Source organism: Rutilus rutilus (genome assembly GCF_951802725.1).
Source record: "Rutilus rutilus genome assembly, chromosome: 24".
Lineage (NCBI taxonomy): Eukaryota > Metazoa > Chordata > Actinopteri > Cypriniformes > Leuciscidae > Rutilus > Rutilus rutilus.
Genome location: NC_140228.1, coordinates 29,833,966 through 29,854,575, shown reverse-complemented (window position 1 = coordinate 29,854,575; position 20,610 = coordinate 29,833,966). Strand labels below are relative to the sequence as shown.

Below are 20,610 nucleotides of genomic sequence, written 5' to 3'. Positions count from 1 at the left end.
GGCTAGTTGGCTCAACAAAACAATGAAATGAATGTGTGCTGACCTTTACTAATTACTTGGAGTAACACGTTTTTTCAAAGTAAGTAAGTTAAATCAAATACAAAATCTGTTTGTAACATCATAGTTTCCAGTGTCATTTATTTATGCAGTTTTTGATTGCGCTTTTTAACTTGAGTAAGTTCATTTCCGAATATCTTCTGAAGTTGTGCTGAAACTTTATTTGTGGAGCGAGACAGTTCTGTGTTACCAGACAGTGTTTAACTGTGTGTTGTGTGATTAAACCCTCCAGGGCGTGCCGGGGCCTTCAGGGGCTCCTGGAGCACACGGACCCCACGGACACAAGGTTCGTCCGATACTAACATCACAGCTAGCAATTATGCTAATACCTCGACTTGAATCTGGTGGGAATAGCCGTGCTGAGATTACATTTATTCCTCTCCTGGAATTGTGTGCCCTTATCAAATGGATTCTAGGAGAATAATTTTGTAGCAGAATTGCCTTTAATATTTACAGTGATTACTGGGCTTGTTATCTGGAAACAAATGGCTTCTTCTAGCTAAGTTATAATGGAGAAATTGCTCGTGGTTTTGAGAGCATGAGATCTCCCCATCAAGCAATTTTGTGTTTAAAAGATGTCTTCTAGCCGTCCAAGCACAGCCCAGACGTCTATGCTAAAACAAAGTAAAATTTGTGCTTCCAGTAAAAATTGTATAGACTGGTCATCAATTAGATAACAAAGAAATGAAATGAGTGAAGAAATGAAACCAAACACCTTGTAATCTCTGTTTACTTTGCTTACATGATGGAATATCATGCATCTCGCAAGTTATTTTGTGCAAATATTTTATACAAATTCAAGGTTATTTTGGCTAGAAGTGTGTTACTCATAGGGTCTATAGGTAACATACACGGCTATTGCTTGCTGGGACTTGTGTTATTGTGTGTGTTCAGGGTAAAGTGGGAGAGAAAGGCATTGCTGGTGATCCTGGTACGGCCGGTCAAAAGGTAAGAGTCTTCGATTTTCTGCATTTAGACATGCAGTCGTGCCGTTAGCATCCAGAGCTCTCCTGGATGAATGAGGACTTTATTCTCAGATGAATTGTGAATCCCACAGGGTGACCAGGGTGATCCCGGATCTCCAGGAGTTCCCGGAGCGATGGGCCTTCAGGGATATAAAGGACACAAGGTAAAGCCAACCCGATCTCACGGCAATACGAACGAATTTTATGAGTTGGCTAATTCATACGACCTCACTCGTACGAGGTGAAGCTGCCGCTCCACAAGCATGAAGAAACCTCCACATGCACTACAGCTTTCAGAGGCTTTTAATGTTTGCCAAACAGTCTCTTCTGCTCACCAAAGCTGCGTTTATTTGATCGAAAATACAGTAAAAACAGTGAAATAATAGTATAATGTAAATCAGCTGTTTTCTATGTGAATATATAGTAAAGTGTAATTTATTCCTGTGATCAAAGCTGAGTTTTCAGCATCATTACTCCAGTCTTCAGTGTCACATGATCCTTCACAAATCACTCTAATATGAGGATTTGATGATCAAGAAACATTTATGATTATGATCAGTGTGGAAAACAGTTGTGTGTAAACCGTCATACATTTTATTTTTCAGGTTTCTTTGAGTAATAGAAAGTTCAAAAGAACAGTATTAAAATTCGTTTCACGTCTCTACCCCGAAGTGACAAAAAAAAAAAAAATTCTGTATCAGAATTTATAAGGAAAGACCAGTACTTTGTTTAGGCTTGGTCTGAAGGGAATTACAAACCCGTGCACATATACAGATAAACCAAATTAATGACATGAAACATTCCTGATTGTCCCTGATGGGGAAATTTGTAATGGACTCCATAGCCAGCATTTCACCTGATACATTAAAAAATGACACACCATACACATAAAAATATGTAGACGTCGCTAATCCATGTTCAACAGTCTAAGTGATACCGGTACAAAAGAGTCTTTAAACCTGTTCTGTTTATCTTCTTCCTATGGAAGCTTGTTTCCGCCAATGAATAATACATAAATAATAATAATTGCGACTTTTTATCTCACAATTCTGACTTTTTTTCTCACAATTGCGATATATGAAGTCAGAATTGTGAGAAATAAAGTTGCAATTCTGAGAAATAAAGTCGCAATTCCGAGATATAAAGTCAGAATTGCGTGTTATAAAGTCGCAATTCTGGGAAATAAAGTCGCAATTGCGAGATATAAAGTCAGAATTGCACGATATAAAGTCGCAATTGTGTGTTATAAAGTCAGAATTGTGAGATATAAACTATTCCGAGGTAAAAAAAAAGAAGAAAAAAGTCCATCTTTTTTCCCCCTTAGAATTGGACTTTATATCTCACAATTGTGAGTTTATATCTCACAATTCTGAGAAAAGATGTCAGAATTGTGAGATATAAACTCGCAATTGCGTGTTATAAAGTCAGAATTGTGAGATATAAACTATTCCGAGGTAAAAAAAAAGAAGAAAAAAGTCCATCTTTTTTCCCCCTTAGAATTGGACTTTATATCTCACAATTCTGAGAAAAGATGTCAGAATTGTGAGATATAAACTCGCAATTGCGTGTTATAAAGTCAGAATTGCGTGATATAAAGTCGCAATTGCGAGAAAAAAAGTCAGAATTCTGACTTTATATCACGCAATTCTGACTTTATATCTCGCAATTCTGACTTTAAATAACACGCAATTCTGACTTTATATCACGCAATTCTGACTTTATATCACGCAATTCTGACTTTATATCACGCAATTCTGACTTTATATCTCGCAATTCTGACTTTAAATAACACGCAATTCTGACTTTATATCTCGCAATTCTGACTTTATATCTCGCAATTCTGACTTTATATCTCGCAATTCTGACTTTATATCACGCAATTCTGACTTTATATCACGCAATTCTGACTTTATATCTCGCAATTCTGACTTTATATCTCGCAATTCTGACTTTATATCACGCAATTCTGACTTTATATCTCGCAATTCTGACTTTACAACACGCAATTCTGACTTTATATCTCGCAATTCTGACTTTATATCTCGCAATTCTGACTTTATATCTCGCAATTCTGACTTTATAACACGCAATTCTGACTTTATATCACGCAATTCTGACTTTATATCACGCAATTCTGACTTTATATCTCGCAATTCTGACTTTATATCTCGCAATTCTGACTTTATATCTCGCAATTCTGACTTTATAACACGCAATTCTGACTTTATATCACGCAATTCTGACTTTATATCTCGCAATTCTGACTTTATATCTCGCAATTCTGACTTTATAACACGCAATTCTGACTTTATATCACGCAATTCTGACTTTAAATAACACGCAATTCTGACTTTATATCACGCAATTCTGACTTTATATCACGCAATTCTGACTTTATATCTCGCAATTCTGACTTTATATCACGCAATTCTGACTTTATATCACGCAATTCTGACTTTAAATAACACGCAATTCTGACTTTATATCACGCAATTCTGACTTTATAACACGCAATTCTGACTTTATATCACGCAATTCTGACTTTAAATAACACGCAATTCTGACTTTATATCACGCAATTCTGACTTTATATCTCGCAATTCTGACTTTATATCACGCAATTCTGACTTTAAATAACACGCAATTCTGACTTTATATCACGCAATTCTGACTTTATATCTCGCAATTCTGACTTTATATCTCGCAATTCTGACTTTATATCTCGCAATTCTGACTTTATAACACGCAATTCTGACTTTATATCACGCAATTCTGACTTTATATCTCGCAATTCTGACTTTATATCTCGCAATTCTGACTTTATATCTCGCAATTCTGACTTTATAACACGCAATTCTGACTTTATATCTCGCAATTCTGACTTTATATCTCGCAATTCTGACTTTATATCTCGCAATTCTGACTTTATAACACGCAATTCTGACTTTATATCACGCAATTCTGACTTTATATCACGCAATTCTGACTTTATATCTCGCAATTCTGACTTTATATCTCGCAATTCTGACTTTATATCTCGCAATTCTGACTTTATAACACGCAATTCTGACTTTATATCACGCAATTCTGACTTTATATCTCGCAATTCTGACTATATCTCGCAATTCTGACTTTATATCTCGCAATTCTGACTTTATAACACGCAATTCTGACTTTATATCACGCAATTCTGACTTTATATCACGCAATTCTGACTTTATATCACGCAATTCTGACTTTATGTCTCGCAATTCTGACTTTATATCTCGCAATTCTGACTTTATATCTCGCAATTCTGACTTTATAACACGCAATTCTGACTTTATATCACGCAATTCTGACTTTATATCTCGCAATTCTGACTTTATATCTCGCAATTCTGACTTTATATCTCGCAATTCTGACTTTATATCTCGCAATTCTGACTTTATAACACGCAATTCTGACTTTATATCACGCAATTCTGACTTTAAATAACACGCAATTCTGACTTTATATCACGCAATTCTGACTTTATATCACGCAATTCTGACTTTATATCTCGCAATTCTGACTTTATATCTCGCAATTCTGACGTTATAACACGCAATTCTGACTTTATATCTCGCAATTCTGACTTTATAACACGCAATTCTGACTTTATATCTCGCAATTCTGACTTTATATCTCGCAATTCTGACTTTATAACACGCAATTCTGACTTTATGTCTCGCAATTCTGACTTTATATCTCGCAATTCTGACTTTATATCTCGCAATTCTGACTTTATAACACGCAATACTGACTTTATATCACGCAATTCTGACTTTATATCTCGCAATTCTGACTTTATATCTCGCAATTCTGACTTTATATCTCGCAATTCTGACTTTATATCTCGCAATTCTGACTTTATAACACGCAATTCTGACTTTATATCACGCAATTCTGACTTTATATCTCGCAATTCTGACTTTATATCTCGCAATTCTGACTTTATATCACGCAATTCTGACTTTATATCTCGCAATTCTGACTTTATAACACGCAATTCTGACTTTATATCACGCAATTCTGACCTTATATCTCGCAATTCTGACTTTATATCTCGCAATTCTGACTTTATATCTCGCAATTCTGACTTTATAACACGCAATTCTGACTTTATATCACGCAATTCTGACTTTATATCTCGCAATTCTGACTTTATATCACGCAATTCTGACTTTATATCTCGCAATTCTGACTTTATATCTCGCAATTCTGACTTTATAACACGCAATTCTGACTTTATATCACGCAATTCTGACTTTATATCACGCAATTCTGACTTTATATCTCGCAATTCTGACTTTATATCTCGCAATTCTGACTTTATATCTCGCAATTCTGACTTTATAACACGCAATTCTGACTTTATATCTCACAATTCTGACTTTATAACACGCAATTCTGACTTTATATCACGCAATTCTGACTTTATAACACGCAATTCTGACTTTATAACACGCAATTCTGACTTTATATCTCACAATTCTGACTTTATATCACGCAATTCTGACTTTATATCTCACAATTCTGACTTTATATCACGCAATTCTGACTTTATAACACGCAATTCTGACTTTATAACACGCATTTCTGACTTTATATCTCGCAATTCTGACTTTATGTCTCACAATTCTGACTTTATATCACGCAATTCTGACTTTATATCTCGCAATTCTGACTTTATATCTCGCAATTCTGACTTTATATCTCACAATTCTGACTTTATATCTCGCAATTCTGACTTTATAACACGCAATTCTGACTTTATATCACGCAATTCTGACTTTATATCTCGCAATTCTGACTTTATATCTCGCAATTCTGACTTTATATCTCGCAATTCTGACTTTATATCTCGCAATTCTGACTTTATAACACGCAATTCTGACTTTATATCACGCAATTCTGACTTTATATCACGCAATTCTGACTTTATATCACGCAATTCTGACTTTATATCTCGCAATTCTGACTTTATATCTCGCAATTCTGACTTTATATCTCGCAATTCTGACTTTATATCACGCAATTCTGACTTTATATCTCGCAATTCTGACTTTATAACACGCAATTCTGACTTTATATCTCGCAATTCTGACTTTGTATCACACAATTCTGACTTTATATCTCGCAATTCTGACTTTATATCACGCAATTCTGACTTTATATCACGCAATTCTGACTTTATATCACGCAATTCTGACTTTATATCTCGCAATTCTGACTTTATAACACGCAATTCTGACTTTATAACACTCAATTCTGACTTTATATCTCGCAATTCTGACTTTATAACACGCAATTCTGACTTTATATCTCGCAATTCTGATTTTATTTCATGCAATTCTGACTTTATATCTCGCAATTCTGACTTTATATCTCGCAATTCTGACTTTATAACATGCAATTCTGACTTTATTTCACGCAATTCTGACTTTATATGTTGAGCTGAGCTGCAGACCACACCCCTTCAGCCTAGGTGCTTTGGTACTGGGTGTGGCTCCCAGCTGCAGACAGCTAGTTAGCCACCAGGTGGGAAGAATCTGGTGATTAGGGGAATTCACTCACAGCATGGTAAGCAGACTGGGAAGATGTGTGGAGAAACTGGGCCTGGAAATGATACTGCAGGACTAAAGCTTGTTTGAACAAGGAAGGAGTCGGTGAGCATTCGTGTGCAGTGTGGTGGATTTTAACATTTAAGTGAATCATATAGTTATACTTGGGGAAAAATGTGTGTATTTAAAAAAGAAGGAAAATCATGTGCTTGAATTGTAAGCTAAAATGTTATACATTTAACATCATGAAGTGTTTAAAAGTATAGTTAAAAGTAATGTATTGTAAAGATTTTAAAAGGGGAAAAGTTGAAAGTGTGGGATTGTGTATTTATAGGAGGTTAAAGCTGATAGAGTTTAAGGTTAAAATCATTTGAGTAGTGCTTCAAATTGTCTTCAATGTGTCTTTAATTTATTTGGATGCTTAAGATATGGGGTTTCCTTTTTACTTATTGTCAAGACTAATTTTTAGTGTTTAAAGTTAAGTATTTGATCCTGTGTTATGATGCTTTATTATGGTTACTTGGACTTGTTGTATTTTTCTTGACCCACTTGTGTTTGTGTTTAAGGTTTTTTACCTGCTTTTGACCACGACAACTTTCAAATAAAAGAAAGAAAAGAAAGAATTGATTCCTGGTCATTGAGTAAAATCCAGTCCAAACCTTCAGAGGCAAGCACACCCTTTCAAGTGGGGTAAACTGCAGGGTTAAACCTCACAAAAGTGAGGGCACTTGACAGTAAAAAACCGCTGTGAAGACTGGAACAGAGAATCCTGAACAGCAACCAGCCAGGCCTGATAAAACGGGAAATCATCTCACCCAATCCTGCTGAAAAGAAGATGGCTGACTCAAAGACACTGGAGCAGCTTAAAGTCAATAGGACATCCGCAAAGCGGCAATTCTCACGGCTGGCTAACAACGTAGTCCGGATGCATGCCATCACACCTGAAGAGGAGCTCAGGGACAGTTTCAAAAAGCTCATAATTGAGGCCAACAAGGTTATGGAAGCCAACGATGACGTAGAGGCCCAGTACCTTGTAGAGGCAGAGCTGGATACGGATTCCGAAGAAGTTCCCATGTTGAATGAGCAGCAAAAAGCCGATATTGGGAAAACTGCAAGTGAGTGTGAGATGAGACTGAACGAGCTCAAGGAGCTTATCCAAAAGACACTCTGGGCCAACTTTGGAGAAGAGGAATTGACGATGGCAGTAAAGGCTGCGGAGGATAAAGTAGAGAGTGTGACGTCCTTTGGACCTGGTGGGAATAAAGAGGCTTTTGACTTTATGTTTGATTACATGGAAAAACTGGTTAAGAGGGCAAAAGAACTGCACACACAGTGGAAGTGTTGGGCTCCTCCTGCTGAACAGAAAGATTTCCAGCTGCGGGTCAGAGATCTTGAGCAGATCATCCCCAAGTTAATGTCAAGAAAAGCAGAGTTCATTCAAGCAAAAGCTGAAGAAGACGCCGAAAGAGTCGTGAGTGCAGCTTCTATCAGCTATCCAACAGCAGCCATTAGACTGAAGCCTACTTCCCTACCCAAGTTTACTGGCATCAGGCGAGACTTTCATCGCTGGAAAAGGGACTGGGAGGCCCTCCAGAGACAAGGGGAACCCACTGGTTCAAAAGAAGTCAAAAAGTTCCAGCTTCTTGACAGCTTGGATGAGAAAGTAATGAGAGATCTTCGATTGATGACTTACAACACAGCGGACGACATTTTTCGTGTCCTAGAGAACCGGTTTGGAAGCCAAACAGCGATCGCTATTGAAATAGTAGAGGAGCTCCAGAGACTTCCAGCTGCCAAAGGTCACCAGCCCAAGAAAATTGTTGAGCTCATCCAAGCTGTGGAGAAGGCCCTTGAAGACCTGAGTGACCTCGGTGACACTGGCGCTTTAAAGAACCCTCTGGTGACAAAGTCAATTGAAGGTAAGCTTCCGGATGCACTGAAGAAAGAGTGGCTTCTCTATGCAGCTGAGAGAAGCAGTACTGACCCAGAGAAGCGCTTCGACTATCTTTTGGCCTTTCTCAAGAGTCAAGAGAGCATCTACGAACAGCTGGATCAATTGAGGGATGAAGAGCCGCTGAGGAAAGAAAACCGACCTGAGCAAAGGCAAGCTAGAACCAGAGCCTCAAACCAGTCAAGTAGCAATCTCTCAGGATGTGTCGTCTGTGGGGACATCAAGCATAAAAAGAAGCTGTACTTCTGCAAAAGGTTCCGTGTGCTCAAGCTCACAGAGAAAAAGGACGCAGTGCGGAAGCTGGGAGCCTGCTGGAAATGTCTGGAGGTCCATGACGAGGGTAATCACTGCAAAACTTTGTTTCTGTGCAGAAATCCCGATTGTAGAGAGCAGAGAGCCACAGACCATCACTACTATCTGTGTCCCAGAGCTGAGGCATCCAGAGACAGTACGGCTCAGAGGAGGAGAAAAAACAGCACAGTGGGAGGTGAGAGCTGGAGGAATTACACCGAGGCCCAGGAGGAATTCGTCAGAAAACTCTCACCTGAATTAGCCCAACAATGCCGGGACGCATTCTGCAACACAGCAGCGAGCACCTCCCATATTGCAAAGAGTCATTCAAGTCTTCTGGTAGAGAGTGGCCTGGCGGAGTGGCCTGTCATCATGATGTTGTTGGAGGTAACAGCCAATGCTGGGCAGAAAATTGGGACTCTTATCGACCTAGCTTCCGATACTAATTATATCACCCATGAGGCAGCAGGTCGGCTCAATCTTAGAAGTGAAGACATCACGCTTGTAGTCCATGGTGTAGGAGGCATGAAAGTCTTCGTTAAGACAAAGCGGTACCTCCTGAAAATTCGGGTCAACACCTTAAGAGGCACTCTCAGATCCCACCAGCTGGTTTGCTATGGCTTAGACCGCATTGCAGACATTCAAAGACATGTGTCAGCTAAAAAACTGCAAGAGTTCTTCCCAGATATTCCACGCAGCGACCTGGCAAGGCCAAGGGAGATCCACCTCCTTGTAAGTCACAAGGAAGGCCAGCTGGCTCCACAGAAAATCCGCACAGTGGGGGACCTTGTGCTGTGGGACGGACCAATGGGAAAGACAGTTGCTGGCACCCATCCTGAGTTGTTTGAGGCGGTAACTGTATCAGCCCACACATCGAGAACGCATTTTGCAAGGTCTATGAGAACTGCTGCTGTAAAGTATGAAGAACACACCTGTGTGGTCCCCATTCATCGTCAACAAAGCCAGCAACCTCAGGGATTCAGTTGTGTAACTACTACATCCAGCTTCCTCGAGTGGTGGAAATGGGATAGTATCGGTGCTGGCTGCATCCCGAAATGTGGGGGTTGTCGCTGTGGAAACTGCCAGCCAGGCGGCAAGGAAATGACCCTCGCTGAAGAAAGGGAGCTGGAGGTGGTAAAGAATGGGCTCACATATGTAGCTGCTGATGAGCACAGTGAGAGGCCTCACTGGCATGCCAAGTACCCCTGGGTAGAAGATCCAGCCACATTACCAAGCAACAGGAGTGCAGTTGAGGCAACATTCTTCAGGACTGAGAGGCAGCTGACCAGGGAGCCAGAGTGGAAGGCTGCCTATGCTGCTCAAGTTCACGAGATGGTCGAGCGCCGGGCCGCAATGAAGTTGTCTAAAGACATCCTTCAGACATGGACTGGCCCAGTGTGGTACATTAGCCACCTCATCGCACCCAACCCACACTCCGTCACAACTCCAGTGAGACTGGTCTGGAACAGTAGTCAGAAGTGCAGAGGGGTGAGTCTGAATGACCTCCTGTTAAAGGGCCCTGACGTCCTCAATTCTATTCGTGCTGTGCTTCTCAGGTTCCGGAGGGGAGGTTTTGCGGCTTTGGGAGATATAAGGAAGATGTACAATTCAGTGTGGCTTGAAGATCGGGAGGTGCATTTGCATAGGTTTCTGTGGCGTGATTCTGAAGAGGAGGAACTGGGCGAATATGCAGTCACAAGAGTTAACATTGGCGACAAGCCAGCAGGCTGTATCGCTCAACTCGCCATGAGGGAGACAGCGAATCTCCCCCAGTTTAGCCATCTTGAGGAAGAGCGTCGAGTGCTAGAGGAGGACAGCTATGTCGACGATATCTTGACCTCTCATAACGACTTGGACAAGCTCAAAGTCATTACAGAAAATGTGGAGCAGATCCTGGGAGCAGGAGGGTTCAAGTTGAAGCCATGGGTCTTTTCTGGTGAAAGTAGGAGGGAGTTTGTTGGAAAACAGGAGCAGGAGGCTACTCCAAAGACTGTAATCCTGCCAAATCAGCTCAAGGAGGAGGACAACAAAGCTCTTGGCCTCGGCTACACCCTGGAGGATGACAAGCTTCATGTTATGGTCGGGATAAACTTCTCAAAGAGGAAGAGGAAAATGAGACTTGGCCAAGTCCTTCAACTGGAAGAGGTGAGAGCTCAAACGCCAGACCCACTAACACGACGAGAGTTGCTTAGTCAAGTTTCTGGGCTGTATGACCCAGTTGGTCTGACGACACCTGTAAAGCAGAAAGGAGCCATTTTGGTTCGGAGAGCATTTCAAGAGGCCAAACCCAAATGTAGCACCGTCAGAGACACTTGGGACCTTGCACTATCAGAAAAGCTTAGAGAAGATGCCATCAGGCTTTTTGAAGAATATGCTGAGCTGAGCAAAGTCAAGTTCCCTAGAGCCCTGACACCAGTGAGCGTGCCAGCTGAGCCTGATGCAATTACCTTTTCTGATGGCAGCGAGCATGCTTATGGTGCCGTCCTGTATTTGCGGTGGGACTGTGACCAAGGTCCGACGGTGAGGCTGGTGGAGTCCAAAGCTAAGCTGGCTCCCCTAGACCATAAGGGGGAAGCGGTCAAGGCAGAGCTATGTGGAGCAGTATTCGCCGCCCGGTTAAAGAGGTACTTTGAACAACATGGGCGAATTCCAGTCAAGCAGTGGTACCACTTTGTTGATAGCCAAACAGTACTTTGTTCAATTCAACGTGAGAGCTATGGCTTCCAGACCTTTTTTGCCAACAGGATTGGAGAAATCCAAAGCAGCACACAACTTCAGGATTGGTGGTGGATTCCTGGACCTCTGAACATCGCTGACATCATTACTCGTGGGGCTGGCCCAAAGGAGTTGGCTGAAAATTCACCATGGCAGCAAGGACCAAAATTCCTGAGTCTACCAGCTGAGAAGTGGCCGATTAAGTCTGCAAAGGATGTATCAGCAACTGCCAGAGAGAGTGTTGGAAGGATGCAGAAGAAATCATTTGCTGCGGCGCTCACAAGAGCTCAGGTGAAGAAGGAGCCACCCGACCTGGAGAATCGAAGGCCACCTGCTGGTGCTGCTGTCCGAAACCTGGTGGATGAAAGACGGTTCAGCAACCTCACTCACCTGATCAAGATGATCGCCTGGGTCTGGAGGGCAGCAAAATGCTTTGCAGCTAAAAGTAAGATCCTGGGAGCTCCAAAGTGGGAGGCGGTTTCGTCAACTGGGGTCATCACCACGACAGAGCGCCAAGATGCTTTAAGAGATCTTTTTCTTGCCACACAAGAGGGGGTGACCTTTCCAGCAACCACAATAGACCGGCTGGTAGTCTTCAAAGAAGAAGAAACTGGGTTACTGGTTTGTGGTGGGCGAGTCCAAGCCTTTAATGAAGACAGAGTTGGTGTACCCCTCTTACCTTGCAGTGCCTGGGTCTCAACATTGCTGGTTCAGGAAGCTCACAGCAAGGGTCACGAGGGTGTGGCTGCGACTCTATTGAAGGTGAGAAAGAGAGCATGGGTCATCAAGGGGCGAATAATTGCTCGAAAAGTCATTGAAAATTGTGTGGTCTGCAAGAAAGCCAGAGTGAGAAGATGTCAGCAAGTGATGGGTGATCTGCCTCAAGAGAGAACCAGGCCAGCATCTCCATTTGAGTTCACAGCAGTTGACCTGTTTGGACCCTATCAGGTCAAAGATGATGTCAGGAAAAGAGTCACAATGAAAGTCTGGGGAGTCGTATTTTGCTGCATGGTCAGCAGAGCAATCCACACGGAGCTCGCCAACACAATGTCAACTGAAAGCTTCCTGATGGCTTATCAGAGGTTCACAGCAATCAGAGGCCACCCTAAGAAGATATGGTCTGATCCAGGGACAAATTTTGTTGGTGCCAAGTCTGTTCTGAAGGAGTTGTATCAGTTCCTGGACAGCCTGGATAGGTCTGCTGTGGAGGATACTTCAGCTCAAAATGGAACTGACTGGCACTGGGAAATTATGCCAGCTGATTCACCTCATCGGAATGGCTCTGCTGAAGCAGCTGTTCGGATTGTGAAGAAGGCGTTCCAGAGTCTGGGAAGAGAGTCAGGGCTCCGTTTCAGCGAGCTTCAGACGACGCTTCAGCTCGCCGCTAATCTGGCAAATGAGCGGCCCATTGATGCCAGGGTGCAGAGCCTTGAAGATACAGTGCAGTACATCACGCCCAATACACTCCTGCTTGGACGAGCATCATCAAGTGGTGACTGGAAAACATTTGATTTCACAAGCTATCCCTATAAAAGACTCCAGGAAATGCAGCACCAGGTCAACAAATTCTGGAGGTCCTGGAGCCAACTTGCTGGTCCTAATCTTTTTGTGAGAAGTAAGTGGCACACTGTACAGAGGAATGTCGCAATTGGAGATATTGTTTGGCTCTGCGATCAGAATGCATTGAGGGGCCACTTTAAGCTTGGAAGAGTCATCAGTGTCAACCCTGACTCCAGAAACATTGTACGGGATGTGAAAATTAGAGTTGTGGCAAGCTCCTGTATTCCGGAGGTGAGGCCTGCAACATCAGCATCCAAGTATCCTGCATCCAAGCATCGCGTCTCCAGCATTCGGAGGGACCTTCAGTCCGCAATTCTTCACCGGGACGTCCGGCGGTTGGTGGTCCTACTGCCAGTGGAGGAGCAGGCAGGGAGCACAGGAGGGAATCTCTGACTACTGGGTCACTGTGTGCGATCTTTCCAGCGGTTTCCGTGGGAAGATCGAGTGGGAGGTGTTGAGCTGAGCTGCAGACCACACCCCTTCAGCCTAGGTGCTTTGGTACTGGGTGTGGCTCCCAGCTGCAGACAGCTAGTTAGCCACCAGGTGGGAAGAATCTGGTGATTAGGGGAATTCACTCACAGCATGGTAAGCAGACTGGGAAGATGTGTGGAGAAACTGGGCCTGGAAATGATACTGCAGGACTAAAGCTTGTTTGAACAAGGAAGGAGTCGGTGAGCATTCGTGTGCAGTGTGGTGGATTTTAACATTTAAGTGAATCATATAGTTATACTTGGGGAAAAATGTGTGTATTTAAAAAAGAAGGAAAATCATGTGCTTGAATTGTAAGCTAAAATGTTATACATTTAACATCATGAAGTGTTTAAAAGTATAGTTAAAAGTAATGTATTGTAAAGATTTTAAAAGGGGAAAAGTTGAAAGTGTGGGATTGTGTATTTATAGGAGGTTAAAGCTGATAGAGTTTAAGGTTAAAATCATTTGAGTAGTGCTTCAAATTGTCTTCAATGTGTCTTTAATTTATTTGGATGCTTAAGATATGGGGTTTCCTTTTTACTTATTGTCAAGACTAATTTTTAGTGTTTAAAGTTAAGTATTTGATCCTGTGTTATGATGCTTTATTATGGTTACTTGGACTTGTTGTATTTTTCTTGACCCACTTGTGTTTGTGTTTAAGGTTTTTTACCTGCTTTTGACCACGACAACTTTCAAATAAAAGAAAGAAAAGAAAGAATTGATTCCTGGTCATTGAGTAAAATCCAGTCCAAACCTTCAGAGGCAAGCACACCCTTTCAAGTGGGGTAAACTGCAGGGTTAAACCTCACAAAAGTGAGGGCACTTGACATTATATCTCGCAATTCTGACTTTATATCTCGCAATTCTGACTTTATATCTCGCAATTCTGACTTTCTTTCACGCAATTCTGACTTTATATCTCGCAATTCTGACTTTATATCTCGCAATTCTGACTTTATATCTCGCAATTCTGACTTTATAACATGCAATTCTGACTTTATATCACGCAATTCTGACTTTATAACACGCAATTCTGACTTTATTTCACGCAATTCTGACTTTATAACACGCAATTCTGACTTTATATCACGCAATTCTGACTTTATAACACGCAATTCTGACTTTATTTCACGCAATTCTGACTTTATATCTCGCAATTCTGAGAAATAAAGTCAGAATTGCGAGATAAAAAGTCGCAATTATCTTTTAAAATGTTTTATTTTGTGGCGGAAACAAGCTTCCATATCTTCCAGACGGTAGGAGTTCATAAGAGGAGAGTCCATGAGACGGCTCATTTAATGTGCATTACTCACAGAGTTTAGGATAGTCTTTCAGTCCAATATTTCATAGAAGTTCGAACAATATTTAGTATATATATTATGTATATATATAATGTGGTTACTGTGCTTTAGGACGTGGTAAACAATCTCTTGCTACCTTGTTCAGCTGAACTAGTTTAAACCGGTATGATCTGTTTTTTCCAGCTCTGGTCATCCACTTAAACCAGTTTGATCCAGCTAATGATTAGCAAGAAACCAGCTACCATTTAATATGTTTTACATGCATATTCATATATGCAGTATTAAGTTGCGCATGAGAGGTGGCAGTGCAAATCTAATGTACAGTAAGTCACTTTGGATAAAGTTTCTGCTAATGATTGCATATATGTTTGATATGCAGGCTTTTCAGATCATTTAATTCAGTTTTTGACACTATTCTCCTGTTGCTGAGAGCTAAAGTAAGCTGATATTTCTGTCTTTCAGGGAGAGAGAGGACAATCGGCACCCAAGGGCATTCAGGTACAGATCCCTCGACAGTTCCTGCACTTTTTAAAAAGTGCTTTTGCACTAATGCTGTTTGTGAGATATCAAAGGTGTGGGTTTGGTTTCAACACAAATTCAGATTAATCTCTAACCTTGATGTTTTCAAAGCATAATAATAGATTTAGTGGGGATATTTGGTGGAAACGTTTAACTTTATCACTTTAAAACCCTGTTAGGTTAAGAGGAAATTCAGCAAATAGTAAAGCAAAGCAGATACTTACATAAAATGCATATACAGTAAGTCTCAATATCTGCCAAAAATATGCCTTAGTAAGATGATATTTAAATGCTCATTAAATGCTGATTTATGATCAAAGCTCTGTATAAATCATATAATGCAATGCAATACAATGATGATCGAGAGATGAACTAATAAACCTTCATCAAAAGCCTGATGATCATATTTGATACTCATGATTTTTCTAATAAATGATGTCTGGATAATCCAGTAAAGCTGCTTCAGTCCAGCTGAAATATTACTAACAATATCAAAGTTATTCTCACGTTTCCTTGATAAACTCATGTCAGATCTGACAGCAGAAAGACTCGTGGAGCTCGAGCTGAAGGACGCTTGTACAGTTACACTAACACACTCACTCTCAGTCACACACAGAAGGACTGGACTGAGTGTGACAGCAAAGTTGATCATTTAAAAGCCCTAAGATTGTGCGTATCAAATATAATATAATACATTAGGCTTATATCTTTGCTTGCAGCTGCAGTGTAATTTGTGTACTTTACCATAATAATCTCCGTAGGGAACATCACCCTAAGTGTGGTTAGCTCAGTCTCTGTCAGTAAACGGGATGTGACACAGTCTTGTAAAGGTTATAAGAACCACCCGTTGATTTTGAATGCTAATATAACCTTTCAGAGATGGAGACCCCTGCTAACACAGACCCGCTCTTATTCACAGGGGGAAAAAGGCAGCAAAGGCTTTCCTGGGATTCCTGGCTTTTCAGTAAGTGTTGAAATACCTTCATCCACCAGGGGGCGCCACCTCTTATAGCCCTGCACTGCACTTATACAACCTTATAGAACTTATAGAACTTATACAACCTTATAGAACTTATAGAACCTCATATAACTTATAGAACCTTATAGAACATTATAGAACCTTATAGAACTTATACAACCTTATAGAACCTTATAGAACATATAGAACCTTATAGAACTTATAGAACCTTATAGAACTTTATAGAACTTATAGAAACTTATCGAACCTTATAGAACTTTATACAACTTATAGAACTTATAGAACCTTATAGAACCTTATATAACTTTATAGAACTTATAGAACCTTATAGAACGTATAGAACCTTATAGAACTTTATAGAACTTATAGAACTTATAGAACCTTATAGAACTTATAGAACCTTATAGAACCTTATAGAACTTATAGAACCTCATATAACTTATAGAACCTTATAGAACATTATAGAACCTTATAGAACTTATACAACCTTATAGAACCTTATAGAACATATAGAACCTTATAGAACTTTATAGAACTTATATAACTTATAGAACCTTATAGAACTTGTAGAACCTTATAGAACTTTATAGAACTTATAGAACCTTATAGAACTCATAGAACCTTATAGAACTTATAGAACCTTATAGAACATTATAGAACCTTATAGAACTTATACAACCTTATAGAACCTTATAGAACATATAGAACATATAGAACCTTATAGAACTTATAGAACCTTATAGAACTTTATAGAACTTATAGAAACTTATCGAACCTTATAGAACTTTATACAACTTATAGAACTTATAGAACCTTATAGAACCTTATAGAACTTTATAGAACTTATAGAACCTTATAGAACGTATAGAACCTTATAGAACTTTATAGAACTTATAGAACTTATAGAACCTTATAGAACCTTATAGAACTTATAGAACCTTATAGAACTTTATAGAACTTATATAACTTATAGAACCTTATAGAACTTGTAGAACCTTATAGAACTTTATAGAACTTATAGAACCTTATAGAACATATAGAACCTTATAGAACTTTATAGAACTTATATAACTTATAGAACCTTATAGAACTTGTAGAACCTTATAGAACTTTATAGAACTTATAGAACCTTATAGAACTCATAGAACCTTATAGAACTTTATAGAACTTATAGAACTTATAGAACTCATAGAACCTTATAGAACTTACAGAACTTATTCACTTATAGAACCGTATAGAAGTTCAAATGAATTCAAACAGCAGAGGATGTTTTGCAATATAGATAATTACATCATAAACCTTTCTGGAAATATTTCAGAATAATAAATACAATACACAATACATATTACATCACCAAAACAATGAAGTGAATTATTAAAAAGTACACTTATAGCAGGTGCATTTCTTTGATTTCATTCCATTCATATTTGCATTATATTTCTGCTTGCAACCTCATTTCATATACAATTCTGAATGATAAAGTCATTAAATGATGGCTTCAGCTGGAAGTTTAATAATTACATTCATTTGTACACTCTTAGAAAAACAAGTTCAATGGGGTTCTATACAGTTCAGTTCACATTTATTAGAATAGCGCTTTCCACATTACAGTTTACAGTGATCTGTAATCAGAGAAGACTGTCTGAGTTATGCATTTCAGAAATACACAAATCACAGTTTGCTAAAAATGTATTAATTTAAACAATATAATAATTTAAGGCAGAAACAATGAGCTCACTGAAATAATGAATACATGTTGCACAAATGTTTTATATAAGGAGAAATGTTTTAAACAATTGCATGTTCACATTCTAGTGTGTTTGCAAGCTGTTTAATTCATAAAATATAATCAAAATGAAAAAGAAATGATTATAAAATGAATTCATTAAAACTAAATCCATAAAATGATCCCGTTTTGGGAAGCACTGAAAGGTTCTTCATACGAAGCGCCCGAAGGAACTCTATGTAAGAGTGACCTCTGACTCTTAAACTGAATTGCCACATTCAGATTATTTTATCCTGTTGAATCATTCTAGAATTAGCAAGAAGACACTCCTGATTTCTGGGTAAAAACTTTAGCCACAGACATTGACTCACAAACCGTTTGTTTCAGAGAACAATGACAGACGCAAACATGAGTTATGAATCATCATTCTAAAATAACATTATAGAGGGCCATGATATATACAACATCAAAGCCATTTAAGAGGGAATATAGAACTGATTATAAAACGTATATCTACAAACAGAGCAATATCTGTTGTGCTTTATAATGATGTGCTTCTAGAAGTCTTGATTGGATGAAGTTGAGAAGATGTAGATGTGTTAGGAGTGTGTATGTTGAGCTTCTTCACTGCTTGTGTGAGCTTGTAGACAGAAGTGGGTAACACTTTATTTTACAGTGTCATTATTACACATCGTTAGCCTCATAGCATAATTGCCTAAGTCCTTTAAAAAAAATATTACTTAGGCAATTATGCTATGAGGCTAACGACATGTTACATGTAGTTACTGTAGTAATAATGCATTTAACCCTAAACCAAACACTCATCCTCACCCTAACCCTATAGTAAGTGCATGTAGTTAATTAGTATTGCTCAGTACTTTAGTGTATAATTACACTGCGAGCGAGTATTGCAGTCTGAAACACTCTTCTTTAAGACGTGTCAAACTTCAGTCAGCGTGATGCAGTCTCTTCCTTCATTTGATCATAGCGTTTCCTCTTTCTGAACAGGGTGCAGTCGGGCCGACGGGAAGCAAAGGAGAGGTTTGTAGAATTACACACTTCAGTCCCATTAACCCATTCCTGCGTAGGTTACACCACCAGGACCATGATCCGCTTCTCAAAGCATTTCCTCTGCCCGCTTCAGCTCTGCTCCAGCGCTGGCCTGTGGAAACTCCAGTTCCTGCGTGTTTATTATTTCATGCTTGTGGGCAAATCAGTTTCCAGACGTAAATGCAAATCACTTTAACAGAATGCATTTTTCCTCCAGAGAGGTGTATTAAATATGTCCGCTCTGTGTTTACTCCACACTAGAGCTGCACCGTTTGATTATGTGGACAAATATTGTGATTTAATCTTTAACACTTCATATTCCTGCTTAACAACAACACGCTTCCTGATTGTTTTTCAGTCTCCTTGAACGTTGAGGAACTAAAACTGAAGCTACTTTACATCAGGATGTTTGCATTAATATTTAACACCAACTAACAATACAAAATAATTCTAAAGCATTTATTAATCTTTGCTAATGTCACTTTCAACATGTACTTATACTTCATTAAAGTCAAATGTAATAATGTTGTATCTGTTCATATTATGTAATGGACTAACAATGGACAGTTGTATTTTTACTAACTAATATAAAGAAAGATTCATAAATACTGTAACTAATGAATTGTTCATTGTTAGTTAATATCAGTCACTGTTAAAAATGTTAACTAATGGGAAGTGTTTTCTGTAAAACTATTAAAATGACTTCTCATTAACTGATAAAATATAAATATTAGATACAAAAACGTAAAATAATTGCATTTAGTAAAAAAATACTAAACTTACTAAAACAAAACTGAATATAAAGATATATATGTATATATATATATATATATATATATATATATATATATATATATATATATATATATATATATATATATATATATATATATATACGATTAATATATATAATAATAATATATAATATATACACACACTAATAAAAATGACAAAAATACATAACGAATTTACGGTAACACTTTATAATAACGTTCAGTTGTAAGTCATTAATAAGTCTTTAGTTAATGATGAACTAATCATTTACAAAACATTCATAAATGATTAGTAAGTGATATACTACCATTTTATGTATGTTTTGTAAATTTAGTTACAAGTCATTTACAAGTGATTAGTAAATGATTAAATAATCATTTATGAAACATGACTATGCATTCATAAATGATTAATAAGTGATATGTTAATTATTTTATGTATGTTTTGTAGATTCAGTTATAAGTCATTTACAATTGATTAGTTAATGATTAACTAATCATTTACAAATCATGACTATGCGTTTCATAAATGTTTAATAAATGATGTAAAAAAATTTTTGTATGTTTTGCTCACATCAGGTGCACAGTGGTTAAAGACGTGTTATAGATGTGTAAATGCATGAATAAATCATTTACAACACTTTCTGCATCCCCTAATCTAAAGTGT

The 20,610-nt window shown here is 38.7% G+C and overlaps 1 protein-coding gene across 1 annotated transcript in view; it reads left to right on the top strand.

The window, feature by feature from the left end:
* Positions 1–20,610, top strand: part of LOC311284373 (uncharacterized protein) — an 88,690-nt gene that overhangs the window by 60,623 nt on the left and 7,457 nt on the right. Inside the window, exons 18-23 of the mRNA XM_084399369.1 lie at positions 290–343; positions 952–1,005; positions 1,115–1,186; positions 15,359–15,394; positions 16,335–16,379; positions 19,129–19,161. Of these exons, the coding sequence (XP_084255495.1) occupies positions 290–343; positions 952–1,005; positions 1,115–1,186; positions 15,359–15,394; positions 16,335–16,379; positions 19,129–19,161 (294 nt within the window). The remainder of the gene's footprint in view (positions 1–289; positions 344–951; positions 1,006–1,114; positions 1,187–15,358; positions 15,395–16,334; positions 16,380–19,128; positions 19,162–20,610) is intronic.